At 34.8% G+C, this 21,243-nt stretch overlaps 1 protein-coding gene across 4 annotated transcripts in view; it reads right to left on the bottom strand.

The window, feature by feature from the left end:
- The window catches only part of PURG (purine rich element binding protein G), a 107,215-nt gene extending 86,621 nt beyond the window's left edge, over positions 1–20,594 (bottom strand). For 2 of the 4 annotated variants that reach the window (XM_079140245.1, XM_079140244.1), the window contains exons 1-2: positions 20,471–20,594; positions 19,314–20,186 (exon numbers count right to left, since the gene is read on the bottom strand). In XM_079140245.1, coding sequence (XP_078996371.1) covers positions 19,314–20,180 — 867 coding nt within the window. In that variant the 5' untranslated portion in view covers positions 20,181–20,186; positions 20,471–20,594. The other 2 variants (XR_013763851.1, XM_079140243.1) reach the window with 2 other exon arrangements.
- Between the last annotated feature and the right edge of the window lie 649 nt (positions 20,595–21,243).

Below are 21,243 nucleotides of genomic sequence, written 5' to 3'. Positions count from 1 at the left end.
CCGGCCTCATCAACTTAGTGAGGCAGTAAGCAACTTAGTGAGACCCTGTCTCAAAAAAGAAAAGAAAAAAGTCTTTCATGATGAGCCAGAATGAGGCTATAAACATGATGATTATAAAATCATCTCCAAAGTAGGGGCTCCTTACCACTTTAACACAGGAGGCGCATGAGAACATGAGATGAAACAACAGAAATGTTATATTCATCTGAGGACATAAAGAGAGATTTGGAATGGGGAAGACAAAATTATTTTTTTGAAATAGCATTGTATTTCTCTAAATCTGCATTATCTACATTAATGAAATATATTTTGAGTATTATGACAATATAATTACTAATATTCAAGGAGGGACTATATAGAAGGATAAGAGGGGTGGGAGGGGTGGGGGAAAGAAAAAAATAACAGAATGAATCAAAAATTATTACCCTAGGTAAATGTATGATTACACAAATGGTAGGCCTCTACTTCTTGTACAAACAGAGAAACAAGATGTATCCCATTTGTTTACAATAAAAATGAATTAAAAAAAAGATAATAATATTCAAAGGATAAACTGTTAAGAGGAAAATAAAATACAGCTTTTTATAATAGCTTCAAACATTCTCAAATATACAAACACACTGCCTGGCATGGAGGACAAGGAAACATCTGTTGAATAAAAACATGTCCGTTTGATTAGGTTCCAAAAATTGCTTAACTTTGGACATGCCACACTTAAAGCTAATGGCAGTGAAATATCTGTCTTTTGCAAATAATTGTATGCTTAGTCCCAACATTCACTGAATGAATAGAAGAACAGCACCACTTATTAAGTAAAGAAAAAAGAACATTTCTGAAGTAAAATTCAGGATGTGCAGGAAACAAAATATTCCATATTAAACTGTACCTTAATTTGTATTGATAATTTTTAAACAAAAATGACATAGTATTTCTTTAGGTTTTTAAGTGATCACTTTTATTACCATTTGTCCCCATTTAGATTTGTATGTTAAATACTGTGATTTCAAAGACAGAATAGGAAGAGGGAAAGAAACCATGGGTATTAAATGAACAGGAATGATTTAAGCAATTATTCCAATGTTAGATATAAGGGGCATGCAAAGGAGAAAGAAAGTCTCTGGTTTTAAATTTAAATTCAAGTTAAGAAGACAGAATTTTCACATATGAAACTAAACTTAAAATATATTTAACAAGATTTAGGATGTGTATCTAAAAAAACTTTTGGAATGGTAGAACAGCCTATTTAAAGCTCTTGTGTACAAAGTAAAAGGATAAGTCTTACTGACGATATGTATATCATGATCAACTAGTCTTTGTGTTAGTTCCAAGACTGGTTTTTCACACACACATACACACACACACACACACACACACACACACACATACACACACAAAGTGTAATAAAGGAACTGGATAAATTAGATAGAGAAACAGTACATTGAAACTCTGTAAGATGGACATAACTAAATATGAAGGGTGCCATGAAGGATAGGATGGTTAACAAAAGTCAGGTGGAAAAAAAAAAAAACTGGGAGAAAATGAGAAAAAGTCATACAAGAAAATTGAAGATATCTTTAGGGGAAGTTTTGCTGACTCCAGGGATAACGGGCATTGACGGGGTTCTTAGAAATCATCTATTCTGGGCTGATCCCCTCCACTGATGGAAAAGCAAGTCAGGGTCCACAAAAGTTCAATGACCTGTTCCAGGGTCAGCCGGAAGGCACAGATCTGGGGCTTTGCAAAGGTAACAAAGGGTCCTTCGGACCTTCAAACTACACTGCTGCACACTATGAGGTCAAAGGTAAGAATGAAAGGGTTTTCTAAAATTCCATGAATGCTTGAAATCATAACTAAACAACTAAACTTTTGGCTTTATTAATTGTAGTATAAACTTGATAATTTATTATTCATACCCAGTTGATAGCTACCTTTAACTAATTTACTAATTTGTCATTTAGAACTGAGTTATAAAAATCAGTTTAAAAATCAGGTTCTGTGTTTACTTAAGATTGATTTTTCCATATAAAATATTTCTATCAAATATGTAGATTTTATGTAATATGTACAAAATCAGATTCAAATCACCTTAATGGAAGGTACTGCTTGAATTATAGTTAGCTTGGTATGTCTTCCTTCTCCTTTTTTAATTAGTGAAGATGGTATCTTGCTATGTTGCTCATGCTGGTCTCAAACTTCTGGGCCTCAAGTTATCTTCCTGCCTTAGCCTCCCAAGTGTCTGGGACAACAGGTACCCACCCTCCCCACATATGACCTGGATAAATAACAGCTTGGCATGTCTTTAAATGTAGTATTTGGATCTTGTTTAAAAAGGAGTCAAGGCGGTGTGACAGTGCACTCCTGTAATCTCAGTGGATTGGGAGGCTAAGGCAGGAGAACTGCAGGTTCAAAGTCAGCCGAGGCAACTTAGAGAGGCCCTAAGCAACTTAGTGACACTCTGCCTCAAAATAAAAAATAAAAAGGGTTTGGGATGTGGCTCAGTGGTTAAGTGCCTCTGGGTTTAATCACTGGTACCAAAAAAAAAAAAAAAAAAAAAGAATCAAACAATAACCAGTCATTAACAAACCAAATCACACAGATACTGAATGACCCAAAGACTCCATTAAATAGAAGTACTGTTGAATAATACTTCAAGAACAACAATTCAAACTAACTTTAGTTATTATAAATCACACAGGCATTCTTCATTTTAAGTAAAATTTATGAAAGAAAGGCTCAGAATTTGGGGGATTTTTCAGACTGGAAGGCACAATATTTTATAAGGTTTCCTATTTGTAAAATATTAGTGCCTGCCTTTTGTGAGAGACTATAGACAGAGGGGAGATTAAGTTCTGGTGCTGGCAGCATGTGCTATGATGAGCGCAGGACACTACATAAATTTCTGTGATCTAAGGGTGATAATAGAGACAATGAAGAAAGATCTTAAATAGTGAGGGGAGCACTGAAAAGAAGAAGAGTAATTGATTAGTACCGTTATTAAACCAGTTGCAACTCCAACTCCTACACTCAATCAAGGGAGTTCCACCTTCCCCCTTACTAAGAAAACATTTCTAATTTTTAAATGAAAGTCAAAGGAATAATGAGATTTAATGTTGAAGAATTCTCTTTGAAGTATACCAACAGTGTTAAAGAAAAATTTGAGTGTTACAAAAATTTTGGAAATATTCAAAATGATTCTAAAATGTCATTTGCCTGAAAAACTCATAGCATTGATACTATAAATTATTAAATACATAAAATGAATGAAGATTCAGTTATTATTAATCAAGGGTCATGATCAACTAGTTTCTGTGGTGGTTTCAAGATAATTCATATCAAGAAAAAATATATATTTTTTCCTATGGAAAGATATACAGTATACTCATAATTATAACATTTTTGGTTATTTAGATGTATATTGCTTGAAGAATTTTAAAATTTATTGATTTCTTTGAAAAATTTTAATAAGAGGAAGAAAATTTTTTGAAGAAAACCTTTTGAAAAATAAGTTTAAAAATGTGATTTTGGTGTTGATTTTTTTCCTCACTGCCAATGATTTTGAAAATAGTATTTGAAACAGTTCATTTACAGAAAAATATTTTTATTTTATAGCTATTTCCTTCTAAATTATTTATCCTATATAGCTATTTAAAGCTAAACATTTGATTCTGAATTAAGCAAATATTTTGAAATCATTTAGTGAACATTGATATTGTCAAATTCTACAAAAATGTTCAATCTACCATATAAATTATGTATTATGGGAAAACCTAGAATATACATACCAAAAATTCACAGAAATTCTAGCATTTAAGCCTAATTGCTCTGGTAACTCTAACCTCAAGCCTTCAACAAACAAACAAACAAGCAAGCAAGTACAAATGTCCATTTGGAGTCTTCTAGGTTTCAGAATAGGGGCTTACCTTCCCCTTAAGACAATAGAAAGCTTCCAGGATATAATATCCTTCACTTAAAAACACAAAGTTTATAATGATCTTTTATTTTAATATAAACACAATTCCTTTGTAATTTTTAAATTTTCTTACCTGTGAACATTATAATAGTATAGGAGAAAAGGTTTATACAAGAGTGAAATAAGTGACAATAACCAGAAAAACTATTATTGAGGGGATAAGGGTTAAGAAACCATTTTGCATATTTTAAAAAAGGTTGAGAAGGAAGTATGGTGGTAGTTATCAGGGGCTGAGGGAAGGGAAAATGGGCACATGGGTTCAGTTTTGCAACACAAGGGGTCAACTTATGAGAGACTGAAAGAACAATCACTTGACTCAGGCTAGAGAAATTTCAGAAAGTCTGTGTGGTGAAATATAGGGAGATGTAACCAGTAGTTAGGTGGAAAATAAGAACAGTTTGAACTTCAGCTTGAGTTGGGGGAGAACTGACATTCTCAGTAATCATTGGCTGGCCAAGAAAGCTAGCCAATATGATAGTATAAAATCTTATTTTAAATACCTGGATTTATGCTTTTAGCCTCTCTGTATTTAAAGCGAGAACTCAATATTTTTGGTTAATACAGTAACCTCTTCCCACAACCCCACCAAGGAAAAAAAAAATCATCAACCCATGGTGTCATGCCTGACTGTATTAAAACTTAAGCAATTCCAATGGAAAAATGATATGTAAGTCAAAGTTCCACATTTATATCAAAATGAGCAAGACAAAAATGCAAATTTCTGAACCCCATTCTGGACCAACCAAATCAAAATCTCTGGTGGTGGGAACCAGAACCTACATTTTGTGCACTAATGTCTGAGGATCACTAGACCAAATTTTAAGGGGAGAAAATGTTGTCCTCATTAACTAACGTTAATGTCATTTAATGGTTAGAACTCATTAGAAGCAAATATAAAGTTTAATGATTAAGGGAATCCTTGAGGACATCATCATGGTCATGATTCTTTGGGTCCTCAGAGGCATAGTGGAGATTCCGTGCTGTATAAAGAAGGGACTATGCTCCTAGATTAAAATAATCTCTTTGAAGTATCAGAAGAGACATTTCTAGGTGGGTCCAATGGTAGTTTGTGCTGCGGGGTTTAGCAGCTCTTTGGTTAACTTGAAATTTTCAGAGTTACAAGAACTTTAATAGTTTTAAAGCAGGGATGACAAATAGCAAATATTTGGCATGAATGCTGTTTTCTCTCTCCCTGTAGATGCAGACTTAAATTCTCTACACAGCACTTTAGGATAGCTAATCCACTGTAGTAACAAAAAGGTGAAACCAATTTGCCATTACTTCTTTGGGGCAAGGAAATGGGGACTGAACTGGGCTCTCTTTATACTTTATACAGAAATTATACAGATAAGGACTGTGTGTATATAATATTTGAGTGAAAGAGTACAATTTTATTTAACTAATTATTTGCCCACTTGAATTGTGGAAATGTTACAGTCTCACACAAAAGAACAGATGCTGGAAGAACTGACAAGGAAACAGTTGACATTGCCATGGAAAACTGAATTTTATACCGGATCAGACTACATCTTGGATTTAGATATTACTGTCACCCTTTTGCCCTTTACGAAGCTTTGAAACTCTCAAGGAGAGCATCACTTGTATTATTTGCCACAATAATTAATTTACTTGGAAACTTGTTCTCTAAATATTATAGGTCCTTGAGCTTTAAGTAGAATTTAATGTGGATTCTTCATAAATAAAAACTGAGTTCAACAATATCCAATGTTTTTCTAATTTGTCCTACTGCCACTTAGGTCTTTTTAAACAAACCTATAAGCAGAAAATTTTGAAATAGCAAAATAAATACTAAATTTATTCTTTTCATAATCCTTTTTGAAGAAAGATTAATAGTGAAAAATTTATTTGAAAACAAAAGAAAAAAATTCAGGGCAAATTTCATGCAAATGCTTTTAACTACTTCATTTAATTAGTAAAGTTCATGGAAATTTGAAAATGAGTTCTTATATTGTTTTGCAATACCAAGGAGTAGAAAAAAAGGTTTTTATTTGGGTCATATGTTTTTCAGATTAATACTAGAAAATTTGATATTTTACTTCTTTATTCAAAATCATAAATTAACAGACCTGAATGCAAAAGTTCCAAGTACTATTCTTAATAAATTCTAAGTCTGAGTTGAAAAGAGTATTTGAGGTAGTAACAATTCTTTTCCAAATTATTAATTACCTTGTGCATCCTATATCAAGTATGTGTCTAGTCTCTGCCTTAAATAACTCAAGAAACAGGGATGTATTATTCTTGAAGTTTGTCCTCATGTTGGGCTGAAATTTACTATGAATCTATATTCTGACACCAACTCAAATTAAAATTCTGACTTAAAATTTTTAATCTAAATTTATATTGTAGCTACAATACAGTGTAGTGAAAAAAGTTACACTGCCTAAAATGACCCTTTTGAGTTCATGACTATTTCTGTATGTCAGCAGTTATCTTTACTTAAGGATGTGTCAGTGTTCTGGAACACTAATCATTGAAGGGTAGTAACTAAAGAGAGAGGTCAATGAACTTACAAAACTGCCAAACGTCTTTGTATTAATTAATTTAATATTTCCAATAGGATATGATCCCCCAGAATAGCAGCTATTAAGAGGCTCATATATATTTATTATGTAGATTTATATATAAAAGATGGTTTTATTAATTTTGATTAACACTAATTAAATAATGTCTACAAGGCTGGTAAACATAGAATACATTATTTTTTAAGTGTTATGTTTTCAAATAATATGCTCCATGAGTCCTCAGGAGAAATAATCTCTAAATTTAAAGCAATAGGTCCAACTGTCAATCTAAGAAAGTACCATACCTACACTGTAATAGTTCCTCCATCCTGCATAGGGAGGATATGGGAAGACGGTGACAATATGGTATGCTTATAAAAAATTAGCATATTTCTCATCACTTATATGTCTTGAAGTAATTAGCATTTTAGCCTTTAATTCTTTAAATTTTGTTTACTTGGCCTATTCTAGTTATTTCTGAATCATTTGAGTTATAGGCTATATGTAACAAAATGGAAAATGAATGGACTAAAGTAATCCCAAGGTCTCTTCAAGTTCTAATAGTTAATATTCACTAAACATGTGTTAACAATTAATTTTCCTTTACTAAGATTTACTAAAAATGATTCGCTTTCCTTTATTGTTTATGCCACAATTACTTATTAAATTAAAATATGCTTGTCTCCATACATTTAAAAGGTAAGTTTTTCACATAAGTTTTCAGAATTAAATGCTACCAGATTTTTCTCAGGATAGCTGTAGAAAAGTGAGAGGAAATCAGAAAGTTTGTTAAATGTGTGAAAGGACAAAAAAAGGGAAGAAAAACTCTAGCCAACATATTTAAAAAAAGGTTGCCTAAGATTTGTATAATTCTCAAGGCAGAATAAGTAACACTCAGAGTCTTCTACATGATACTATAGTTGTTTTGACTAAAAATGTTCCTCTTTTGTCTTTTGTTGCTTATCAGCCTAGAACAGTGGTTCTAGAACAGTGGTTCTTAAAAGTATGTTCTTAAAGTGGTTCTTAAAGTATTTTCTTAAAGTATGTCAGAAATGCAAATTCTTTGTTCTCTTCCCTACCCTACCAGTCTTACTAAACAGAAACTCAAGAGCTGAAGGCCAGCAATCTGTGGTTAAATACCCCAGAATTGCTCTTATTTACACTAAAGTCCTGTGCAGGAGTAATGGAGAAAAATATGTATCTGTAAGAAAAGCAGTTATCCTAGTTTATCTTGCAGTTAAGAGAAATAAGAGGAAACTTGGTAATTAAATATGAAAAGGAATGGAATGATGTAGGGAGCCCATGGCAGGAAGCGTTGTGAGAAATCACTAAGATGGCAGGAAAAAGTTGTGAGAAATAAACATAACTCTCAACAATCTTGATAAAATTTATTTCCAATAATTTAACATAGCCAGTGAATTGTAGACTCACAATGAATAGTAACTTGTCTCTTTTTGCCCTTAGGAATAAAATTGGGATGATCCATCTGCAATCTTATCATATGATCCCTTTTAAAAATTATTGACATTTATTTGAAAGAGTTGACCGGGATTACAGATATAATCTGTAAGCTCTACTAAAGAGCAAATAAGTTGTATTTATTAGCAGCAACTTTAAACAGCTGAATAAATTCTTGTATAAGCAAATGTCTCTTGGTGGGACAGTCCCATACAACAGGGAATAATTTTGATAAAATAATTCCCAGTAATCTGAGGCAGGTTTATTTAGAATGGCAATGGGGAGGGGGTTAGATTGTGCTTTATTACAGTTTGGAGGAATCATTTTCACAGTAAGTGATAAAAGGCAGCCCGGCTTAAATGAATGAGCATAGTCTTTGGCTTTGGTGTCTATTTTGGTTAGAACATATTAGCTCTGAAACTGTGAACCTGTTTCTAAGCCTCTGGAAATTACAGGAAAATGGGAGTGATAATGGGGTTATTATGAGTATTAGATATAGTAGGTAAAAGGGGCCCCGCAATGCCTAGTACAAAGTATTCAACAGCTAAGTTATTGTATTAATAAATCTTAACTGGTTTTTCCTTTTATTACCATTTTCTCTTTAAAAATGCTCATGATAGCCAGGTGCAGTGGCATGCCTGTAATCCCAGCTACTTGAGAGGTTGAGGCAAAAGTATCACAAGTTTAAGACAAGTCCTAGCAATTTAGGGAGAGCCTGTTTCAAAATAAAAAATAAAAGGGGGCTGGGAAAGTAGCTTAGTGGTAAAGCAGCTTAGTGGTAAAACGCATTGGGTTCAATCCCTAATACAAAAAAAAAAAAAAAAAAAAAAAAGAAAGAAAGAAAGAAATAAAAAGGAGCAACTTTTCATTTCTGAAATTACCTGTCAATCATGATAGTAAAAATAATTTTCTGAAGATCAACTGTGTACTGAAAAGTTGGGGTAACGGAACTTTCAGTTCCTATCATTCCAAGTGATATCTGTTCTCTATTTACTCATCCTAAATTATTATGGTAGGAGTGTGGAGATTAGCTGAGTGAAGTAGTAGTACTTCTTTCTTATAGTCTATAAACTGTGCAATTTCAAAATGTAGCTCATTTTTCTTTATTATGTGCCAATTGTTATCTGAAAAAGAAATATGATGAAGTGGGGCTGTGGTGGTGAGAGAAATTAAACTGCTTTCCAATAGGTACCATGTATGGGAGGGGAAAAAGAGATTATTAGACTTATGGAAGTTTCAGATTCTATCTTTATACCTGATTATAGCATGTCATACCCTATTTAGAGTATTTACTAAGCAATGATAGAGTTTGTCCTATTAGAATTCAAATCATTTGGTGCTAGTCTATAGGATCTAGAAATGAAATGCAGTGGTGTCTGAAGTAAATTAGTAAATTATAAGGAATGTTCTGAATCTAGGTGTCTGAACATATTCTTATCCTGACTCCTAAATTGTTTTCTGGTTCTAGAGTTTCAACTAGCTGGATAGTTTCTGCACTTAGATAATATCCTTTTGGTAAAGTTGCTTGGAATGTTTAACAGGAAGCTGAGGAAAATCTCTGCAAAACAGTAACTGCCAAACTAAACTATTCTTTCATACCCCACTTAGATTTCAATCAGCACTGAAAGAAGCAATCAAGAACCTAAAATTTATCTGCTATTTTAAGGAAAGAGAGGAGACGAGAGAAAAAATTATCTACCTCAGCCAATTCATTCTATAGAATTTGTTGAAAACAGACCAATCAAATTGGTTGTCAATACTACCAGGTCAAAGATTATTTGTCTTATAGAATATTTCAGTAATGGAGTTTTGTATATACACTTATTTTTGAAGTAATCAAAATACATGTGCATATCCACTTCAGATACACTTAGGTTACTCTTAAATATTGTTCGATAAACAAACAGATACCAAAAGAGAGGCCTGGGGAGAAAGAGTCACTCTTTCTTAATACTCTCTACTGGCAGTGATGGTAACATTGCATAGCGGAAGACTGGGGTACTTAAAAAAAAGTCTCCACCCCGAAAGCCTGTGTGTTGTTTCTCTTCTTAATCATCAACCTTTGCAGTTTCTTCACACTAAAACAATAAAGCATTAGGATGTTTAATTTTTTCATACCTTAGTAGTTACAGGTCCTCTAAAACAGAACTACACTTCACAGATCAGTGTCCTTCCTGTTGTTCTTTGTTAAACATCATTTTAAAGGTAGGCTATTCAACATGACCACAGAAAAAGGGATCAAGTGCAGTACTTAATTCTTAGTACCACAATTGACAGTTGTAGTTTATTATTTAGCAATGTAATTTGTGGTTATTTCAGGAACAACAGCACTTCAGGAAGTGGTATTAGTTTTAAAAATTCCTTTGTCATGCAGAATAATAGATGACTACAGAATGCTCCATCCAAAGAATAAGACTTTGTATAGATAAGATTTAAAAAAAAAAAATGAAGTTAGATTTGTAGTTAGTATACAGTAACTTGGTCTTAATAAGGACTACAAATAAAATTTTATTTCATGTTGGTAAAGAGATTCATAAATGTTATAGAACTAACATTGCTGCATTAATTCTTTGGGTATCATCATAGTTTGCAGCTTTATTTTAGTTGCTTTTAATGTATAAGGAGACTCTCTCTTATACTTTCCAATTCTGGTATTCTTCATCTGATTTTTCTTTCATACTGTGATGACTCAGAATTTTAGAAGTTTAGACTAAGAGGGAACGTTAGCTTCTAGCCCAATGTCGTTCCTTCTTCATGTAAGGAAACCACCCGACAAAAAGTTAAATGACTTACTCAGGGAGGGTCAGTCCAGTATTGGCAGAATGAGGTCTTACTGCTTATTCTCAGATTCTTGTTTAAAGGTGAAATAAATATTTAGTTTTGAGAATGACTTTTTCCCTCTCGTTTCTGTTAGATTGATTTATTATATACCAACAACAAAAATAATCAGCCACTACTTTCTCTTGTTTCTTTTCTATTTGCTAATTCTACACACCAACTTCATCAAATCCATAACAAATAATAAATTCTCATCTAATCCATAACAAATAATAAGTAAAATCCTGAAGAAGAATATTATCCTGAAGAACCATTTTCCCTAAGAAAAATAATAAGCTAAATATTTTTGATTATAGTAACTTGAAATGCTATAGAAATTCTGACTTTAAACAGATTAAAATTGGATTTATGCCATTAGTCTGATAAGCAGAAAAAACCAGCTGAAGCTTCCTCCACCCCCTTGAGCAACTCTAACAATTCTTTAAATACCTTTCTTAGTGGTTATTTTCCTTCATCTTTACCCTGTTACTTCCTAGATAAATGAAAATTGTGAATAGAACAGTTCTTCCAGAAACCAAGAAGGTGAGAAGACAAGATAATTGCTATTCAATCTTAGAAACAAGTAAAAAAAATATTAAGGAAGAAACTATATATTCCATTTAAATGAGTTATTTTCTTCATATTCATATAACAAAGTAACTTTGATGCAGTAGCACTGGACCATTATGCTTTAATTCACTGGTGGATGTCACTGACCTCAAGAATAAAGTTTTTCGCAAAGGACACTTAAAAGATGGTAAGATGTAGAAAACATAATTTACCAGAAAACACAAATATGGAAAACTCTGATTAAGAATGGAGTGTTGGTAATTTTTTTTGGCCTAAATTTAAGCAAAATTCATTCTTTTTTAAGTTTTTAATTTAATTTTTTTGCAATTTTGGGGATTATACCTAGGGTCTTGCTCATGCTAGGTGAGTGCTGTGCTACTGAACTATGTCCCCAGCCCTTTTTATTTTAAGACAAGGTCTAAGTTGCCCAGGCTGGCCTCAAACTTGTCCACTTCCTGCTCAGCCCTCCCTCACCTTCCTGGGATCACAGGTATGCACCACTATTCCTGGCCAAAATTCATTCTTGAAAGTGAAGTTACCTTCCTTTTGACCCCTTTAAATAAGGAGAAATATACAAACACACCATTTTAAGTGTAAACACATAAATGCCTGGAGATTTTTAAAATCAATCTTATAGATTAGGTAAAGGATAATCAATGATTATGATGATCATGATGAATGAGTTATTCATGATTAAAAGAGCCATGCTAAGGGAAATAAGCCAGACTTAAAAAGCCAAGGGTCAAGCATTTTCTCTCATATATGGAAACTAGACAGAAGGTTAAAAAAAAAGAGAGAATAATATAAAAGGGATCTCATGAGAATAGCAGGGAGGCCAATAGAGAAGAGGAAGGAAATAGGGAGGGAGGGAAAAGGAAGGGTATGGGGAAGTGGGGGGGAATAATGAAATCTACCAAATTATGATATGTTCATGTATCAATGTATGAAAACAAATATTGCTTTTATATATAATTATAATGCACTAATTAAAAAAATAATAATAAAAGGGAGACCAGAATAATAGAGTTAGGTGATTAGGGGAGGGAGAAGGGAAAGGAGAGATACTAGGGAATGAGATTAATCAAATTATGTTCTGGGCATGTAGGAGTATGACATAATGAACTCCACTATTATGTATAATTATCATGCACCAGTAAAAAATGATTGGAACCAAACTCTCTTATGCTTTTAAAGTATATTTATGAGAATCCTGTCTTCTAACAATACCTCTCTCATTTGATGAACAGAAAATAATGCCATCAAGTATGGAAATATTATTATAAAGTTTAAATCAATGCCTTAATTTTTCCACCTTGTAACATTTTTATAAAATTTATAGACCCCAATCCATTAAAAAAAATTCTTTCTTCATCCATGTTTTAAAAAATATTTCTAATTGTATTATTAATTATTTTTGGTACTGGGGATTGAACCTAGGGGTGCTTACCACTGAGCCACATCCCCAACCCATTTTATATTTTATTTTGAGACAAGATCTCGCTAAGTTGTTTAGGGCCTCACTAAGTTGCTGAGGCTGGCCTCAAACTTGCAATCCTCTTGCCTCTGTCTCCTGAGTCACTGGGATTATAGGCATATGCTGCTGCATCCGCCAGCTTTTATTTTTTACTCTGGTTACTTTAATTTATAAGATTGAAGGGGTTAAGCACGGGATCTTTAATTTTTCAGATTTTTTTTCATGGTCAGTATAAAAGTGATCTTAATATGCATACTTAAGGGTTGGAAGTGTAATTTAGTGGTAAAGAACTTGCCTAGCATACATGAGGTCCTGGGTGTTAGATTCCCCAGGACACTCTTTGGGATAGGGAAACTAGATCAAAAGAAAATGATGGGGGGGGGTAGTTTGGGGAAATATTAAAGTAAGTTTGTTTTTATTTTCAGGATTAATAATAACGCTAACTTCATTTTTATACAATTATATTACTAATTTTGTAGTCTTCTGACAGAGAATGGAGAAGGTTTAGTTGTCCTTCTAACTCTCAAATTCTCCATTTTTACTCTTTTCCAAAATCCTGGTCCCAAGGATTTCTGACAGACACTGGGTTCTTCAATAAAAAATTAAAGTTTTAAACAATTAGGACCAGTTTTATTTCTCTGCATACACTTGGGTTTAATGCAGTCATTACACAAATCTTATTTATATCCTTCATATTATTAAGATAAAAGCTTTATATTAATAATCAAATGATTTCAAAAAGTTATAATCTTTCACTGGTTCTTACAATGGCAAGGTCTTTGGATTAAAAAAACATAACAGTAACAGAATTGGTAAAAACTGAAAGTTATAATTTGTTAAAGCCTTTAAATATGGGTGTTTTTCATTATAGAATATGGTTAAAATAATACTAGGTTGCATTATTTAATACCTGCTACTCCTCAACTGTATTACTTTAGGGAAAAAGACAAAAAACATTTTTTTGAGAGAAGAAAAGAGGGAATATAGAACGGCAAGATGGTTAGGAATAGGGAAGAGAAACCAGTAGGATAATCTGAATATTTGTAAATTTTAAAAATTAATATATGTATATATTTGTATTTTAAGTAATTACCAATGGAATGTAGTCAAAATTTCTTTGACATTCTGTTGGTGTAATAATATAAATTAAATGACAGATTAACTAGGTCAAGTATGATATTTAAGTAAAATAAAAACAATCCCTTCAATGCTACATTTAAATTGATACCATGAGGTATGGGGAAGTGTTTATGTTTTAATTTGTATGTTTAAGAATAATTTATGTATATACACATTTGTATATGCAGAGTAACTCTAGAAGGATACATAAGAAATTGATAACACTGTTTTCTACTTTTCATTATCTACTCATCTGTAGCTTTTAAATTTTGTTCTATATGCATATTTTCCCTATTCAAAATATTAAAACCCCACTACTAAAATAAATTTAAGTGATTTATAATGTAATGTCAAAGTAATAATGTAGGCTGATATTATTTTCCATTATACAATAAAATATACTAACATATTATTTTTCTAAAATATACCTAACATAAATTTGGGTATATTTTCTCTATGACAGAGTTACTGTGATCTAAAACCCCAATAGTCACATGATGTCAAACCGGGAAACACATTTTTCCTGTACTTCATTGCTATAGTATTGTGGATTATGGATTGTCTCAATAGCATGCTAATATCATTACCCTATTCCCTCTGATGGGCTAGCCAATAGCCATCATTTCTTTATGAAAATCAAGAAATCTTTAAGGAAATTTAGATTTTAAGAATCTTATCTGGCAGTGATAAATATCATATCTGTATTATTTTCTAGGCATAGAATCAGTGTTAACTTCTCTTTGATAAAACATTCTGCTAAAGGTGTTTGGTGTTTTGGTAAAGAGATTTCAAACTAAGTGGTGACTAAGCAAAGCTCTCACATAAAGCTTGGAATACGATTTCATAGTTTCAATGAAAGACATTTGGAAATAAGCAGGACAAAAATATCTCACACATGAAAAAATCACTTTTCGAAAACCACTCAAAAATTCAAATTAAATCTTACTCATTTAAATATTAAAATAACTATAAAACAAAATTTAAAGGAATGACAATACATACATCAGTTTTCAATGATAGCTGCTCATTAAAAATGAGTATCTGAGGTTGTATTCCAATTTCATCCTCTTCAAATTGTGCAGCTGAGATAAATGTTTATTTTACTGAAAATATTTGCAAAATTACAATATAAATACATGATTATATTAAGATGACTATATATAATGTATTCTTATCTATAGATATAAAATGAATGCAGTAAATATAGCACACTCTTGATGAATTGTTAGTACACAGTGTTTCTCAGTAAAGTACATACAACCTATTATTAAGCAACAATTATCTAGTTTTCAAATGTACATCTTAGGAAGTTTTAAGGATGAAAGGATACACTAATTCCCCCAATACCCTTTTTAGTTGGCAAAAGGTCAGTACTTCTGCAAATTTTGAAATGTTATATTTATTTTAGTAACATTAGGCTCTTTGTACTTTCTTAACTTCTGAAACATTATTTATGTAGTCTGGGTGTTTAAAAAATACTATCTAACCATACCTGTAACTTTAGTATAGAATCATGCCCTTTTTATTAGTTACTTGAATCAGAATAAAAGAGAATCATTAAAAATATTTTTTAATTTCGAAAAATTCCCACAATTAACTTTTAGAGTTATTATTGGGGGGTGGTGGTGGCTTCAAATAGATACAGCCTGAACTGCAATACTAATCTGGATAGAAATAGTTTCTTCTTTATTCTAGTCCTTATGAATACAAATACGAACTCTAAATTTCTTTGTTAAATGTATTGGGATTTGTTTCAAAAGCATCTTCTTACCCTTCTCCATTACACTGATTTAATGGAAACCTGTTACAACAACAGTTCCAACACAAACATATGCATGCAAGAGATCACCCTACAGATTCTAACTACATAGTTATTGAAACACATCCCACCTGTAAAGTGGCATAAATGTACATCTTCTATATACAAAAGGTAAAGTGCATTATTAAATTAGTGAACTGACAGATTGTCTGCCTGGACCATATAGCTTTCAAATAGACAAATGTGAAATTCTCCTATTAGAACCAATTTTTTTCAAGAGGTTCCAACTAGCTTTTCCACCCTGTCATTTTTTTTTTTTTTTTTTTTTTTTTTTTTGGCCATGCTCTTTAGTGCAAATATGCTTGTGTTTGACTCAAGTTTAAGGGACATGGCAGTTTGGGGCTTTAATAAAGAAAATTATAAAATGTGGCAGAACTTTAATACCTTTATAATACATTGCATCTTTTGCATATAAGCAACAAATTAGTGCTGCTTTCAATTGCTAGGAGCACACTGCCAACAATTAAGAGGAACCCGTTTCCAAATTTTATACTATTAGCTTATATTATTACAGTTTGAGTCTGTACCACATTATGCTTGGATTATTATGTGCAAACATCATCAGTGTTTTAACCATTATACAGTGACCAAGTAATTTTGGTTACTAACTCCAATGCTCTGTTTTTACTTCAACATCCAGTTGCCTTAAGAATTTAATGTCTTCAAGGCAAAGATCCTATTATTTTGAAGAATACCATGTACACTTGCAGCTCCACTTATGTTACAAATGACAATAAAATAAAATATATATTGCACAGATAAGACTAGTAGCTTATTTAATAAGATACATGGCATTACAGGTCCTAATTCCAGAGTTTTGAACTGGATCATGCTTAATTATGGCTAATGAATTCTTGGGAATTTTTAGTATCAAAAATCATAGCATTATTTTCATTTTTCAATGAATATGTTAACTATGAAAAAGTGAAACAAAAGGACTGGTAGAAGGCTTAATGATTCTAGAGTATATTCAATTGCCAGTATATATGCATCAATCCAATTTGCAGCTTTGAGATGGTAAAAACTTTGACGTATACATACAAGGCAGAAATTTGGCTGCTTAACTCATTCCTTACTTAAATAATTAATGCAAAATTAAACTAATAATATTTATATACAATGAATTAAAAACATTTATCGTTAAGTCTGACATAGTGTTGTGTGTATATACATATACATGTATATGCACACACACATACTCAAATCTTATCAGACCAAAAAAGAAATCATTTAATCCTAATGGATATAAATATTTTTAAAATGAAGGTTTTAAGAGAGAGCATACACTCATAGCAATAGTGATAGGAACAATCAAATCTTGTAATATTCACAGCTCCAGTTTGCCAAAATCTGACAGGTTGATTATTAATAGGCACTATGATGGGCAGCAATAACAATCAGTAGTACAGTAATTCAAGTGCACATCACTCCTTCATAAACCAAAAACTATTTTTTAGCAAGCCTACAAAGTTATGTTATTTTACAGTTTAAAAATTCTGGCTACTTTTATTGTCTCAACACCCACCATGTGCTATTAACTTTAGTACTAACATCATCTTCTAACCTTCAGTTGTTCCATAGTGATCCAGATGGTCCACAATTATAATGAACTGAGATTCCTCATACTACTTGAGGAAATGTGAAATCAACACCAGTATATATGTCTGAGTTTCTGAGTTACTGAGTTACTTATGTGACGTAAACCAATGAAATAAATTTTCTCAATTCATACCTTAAAATTTTCTTAGTGACCTTACTTAAATGCATTTGGAAACAAACTCTGAAGGAAGAAACTTAAAATAATTTTGAGTTATAGCATAGCAAAGAGCTACATTCTGACCTCAATCCACGCAGCCAGCTCTCATCAATGAGAGCTATATTTGGGGGGTTGAAATCAGTGTTCTGGCTCTTAAACATGATTATATGAATATACTGTGTGGGAGGTGAATAAAACCAAGATAAAAGACAATTTCATTCAGAATAAAATGCAGCCTAACAGATGAAATTTTCAGTACAGGGTGGGTTGGTACACATATACACTATATCCACTTGTTTAAAAAATTGCTTAGGTGTTAAAAAATTAGGTGTGGCACTTTCTGGAAAGTAATTTTTAATACAGGTAAAGGGATGAATCTTGTGTAAAGTAAACCTCTTTAAGTATCATAAAGAGCACCTTGGAAAATGCCTGAATTTTCCTTTCAAATATGTTTATAACCAATCTTATTTTCAAATAATATTTTTCCCTGAAACAAAATTTGTATTCTAAAGGCTTTTCAGAAAGACTGTTTTGTTCTCCCCCTTCTGGAATTAAAACACCTGTAAAAGTGTGGTTTATATTGGAGCTTGAATGGTTTTAAGGGTGGCAATTTCAAGAGTGCTAGTAAAGTATATTATTACAGATATAGTTTTATATCAGATAACTGGTGCACCAACCCCTCTGAAGCAGTTAAACAAAATGCATAAAATATAACACCTTGAATTCATGACATATTTTAGGGAAAAACCTATCACAATTTCAAACTAGCAAGAAATGCTAAAACACCAAAATTTCCATAGCAAAGCCACTGGATGAAGCCTCCCACTGAATTGTGATGTAGATGTAATTCCTGAACTGTTGGAAAGTCAATAAAACTATATGGTACAACAAACAGAAGTGAAGATAAGATTTTCACTAGCTTAGGATACCCAATTAAAACTCTCCTATGGCTTTGATATGGCAACTGTAAACTGTAGGGTTACCACAAAACTTGAAAATTATAGAATACTGCAGTTAATTCTTAAGGAATATTATAATACCGTATTTTAAAGGTTTAATTATCTAATAAGAGTTGATCTTTTAGTGGTACTATTTAATATCCAGTTATCCAATGGACAATATATTTCTATTTTTCTTTTATAAATAAATATAATGATATAATACTTGATGTCAGTTTCTGTTTCTGTGGTAACTGTCCTACAGGTAGCTTAGCAGTTTTTAATAATATAGGAATGGAATAGTGTTTTGGGAATTTGTTAAATAGAAATTCACACTTCCATATTAAGTATATGTATCTTTTTTTTCAGGATTATGTCATAGTGCAATATAAATGATATTTAGAAGGTCAGAATGTCACATTTTGTGCTGATCTGCATACTTCAATAGTCTGGAGCAGTTGAAGCAGCTTAAATATTTAGCTCTGGGAAGGTTGGAATTCCCATAAGAATTTAGTGATCTATGTATAACATAACATGAAAATCAGACTTCTTGAAGTATAAACTACTAGAGGTATTACTAATAACAAAGGGCCAAAAAAAAAGAGGAAAAACTTCTTCAAATGATTATGGATCAGTACTTTTAGCCAATTTATGATTTTAAATTTTGCCTGATGCGAGTTCAATTTCACTCTAGTCGAGGCATTCTTGTTCTTCACCACTGGCCCTTCTGTCATCCATTCTCTTTTCTTTATGGCTGTTGCAAATTTTCCTCATCTCTTCTTCATACTTGATAAAATTCTCCCCAAACCTTGTCCAAGCTTTGAATGGAACAGTAATAGTATTACGGTAAGGTGGCCTCACCTCACTTACCTTCAGGAAAATTCCATATTTATTAGAGCCCACATCAAAGTAGAACCTTTTATTGTCCACTCTGAAAGAAGTCCCCTCTGGGAGTTCAAGTGGGTCATCCTCTCCACCTCTTCGTTCTTCTATGTCCCCTTCACCATAGTCTTCAATTAGCTGAACCAAGGCATCACGAAACTCAATCATTCCTTGTGCTGGGAGGACAATAGTCTGTTCTTGGCCCAAACTGTGGCCAAAATAACCTATCATGCCAGTTCCCCGCATCATGGTTTGTCTAATCCTTAGGAAGCGGCCCCGCTGATTTTCCTTTAGGTCTAGGTAATATTTCCTATTGTCCCTCTCTATATAGTCTGTTTTGAGGACACTGTGAGGATGCTCTTCAGACCCTACGGAGACTGGCGGGGAGGGTGCTGAGTGCTTCTGCCTCCTCCTGGAACCTTGCTCTTTGCTGTGGCCATGCTCTTGCCTGTGGCCTTTCAGGCCCAGGTGGGCGTAATGCTCGATGAAGTCCCCTAAACAGTCCTTCAGCTCCGCTGCTACAGACAGGGATAGGGTCAGTTTACTCTTTCTGATATTGTCCTGCCGGCCTCTCCCTATCCAGACTTCGGCTATCTTTAGGAACCGGCCCCGGGAGCTTTGCTTCACGTCTAGGTAAAACCTCTTTTTCTGGATGTCCACTCGTTTGGAAGCCAGCTCCTGGATTTCGGCTGTGCCCCCAGCCTGATTAGGGGTGGCTGAAGCAGCGTAGTGGGGGTAGTGAGAGTGCTGGGCCTGGGGATAGAGTCTACTCTTGCTTAGGCCAGAGCCCCCTATATTCTTGCCTCCACGGCCACGGCCGCCGCCGCCGCCTCCCCTCCGCCTGGCTCTTTCCATCTTCAGCTGCAAGTGACAAACAGACACACGGGGTGGGGTGGGGGAGGGGTGTTGAGAACAATCGCAGACGCCCCTCAGCCTGCGCTGCCCCCGCCCGGGACCCCCATATCGGCTAGGAGCCCATGGCTCTGGCCTCTGCTGGACCTTCGGCGGCGGCGGCTCCAGGCTCCAGGCTCTGCACCGCTCACACAGCATCCCTCCGCCACCGCCTGGCCTCCCGCTCCCGCACGCAGCCGGGCCGCCCACCTCGGGCTCCGCAGTCCCGGGGTCCCCAGTCAGCAGGCACTCACATCATTTCTGCTATCATCGCCGCCGCCGATGCCCTTCACGACCACCGCCGCCGCCGCCGCCGCCAGCTCTCGGCCCCTCTGCTGCAGCCGCCGCAGCCGCCGCCCCCCGCCTCCTCCCCCGCCGCTGCCCGCACTGCCCCCCGCCGGAGCAGCGGGGCAGGGGCATCGCCTGCGGCGCCCACCGCCGCCGCCGCCCCTCCTGCGGCCGCTGCCTGGATTCGGGCACCGGCCCGACACCAGCCGGGAGGGGAGGGGGGAGGCGGGGAGGCTGACGGCGGGGGGCGGGGGGTGGACCCCGCCTCCCCGGTACAGCCCGCTGTAGGGAAAAGGGGATCTCGAGCCGCCCCTCGGGACGCGCCCTGATGGAAGCCCAGGGCGTGGGGACTGAGCGTGCGTGTGAAGTGACTAGACAGGTGTGAAGATGGGAATAAGGATGGGGTTATAGGAGTGCTCTGACTTCCCCGGATTCCGCCGGGATGTAGTAGGACTCCGGCGGCTCACCGGCACCTGCACGGCGCCTACACTTCCCGACGTGCTCAGCTGCAAACAGCATCTGCGCATGCATGCCGCGCCGAGCCAGCCCCAGTTGAAAGGACTTGGTGGGAGGGCTGCAGCTCCGCGCGAGCGCGATCGGTCGGGGGCGGGGCCGGGGAAGTGCGGTCTCCCAGAGCTGATGTGTACTCTGTGCGCCAGTGACGCTCCCGTATGCCCTCGGCAGCGCGGGAGTAAAGTTGGTTGATTTGGTGCCTAGCCTGGATGTCTGGGTTGCACGT

Source organism: Sciurus vulgaris, assembly GCF_902686455.1.
Source record: "Sciurus vulgaris genome assembly, chromosome: 5".
Classification (NCBI taxonomy): domain Eukaryota; kingdom Metazoa; phylum Chordata; class Mammalia; order Rodentia; family Sciuridae; genus Sciurus; species Sciurus vulgaris.
This window is presented reverse-complemented; position numbering and strand designations above follow the sequence as displayed.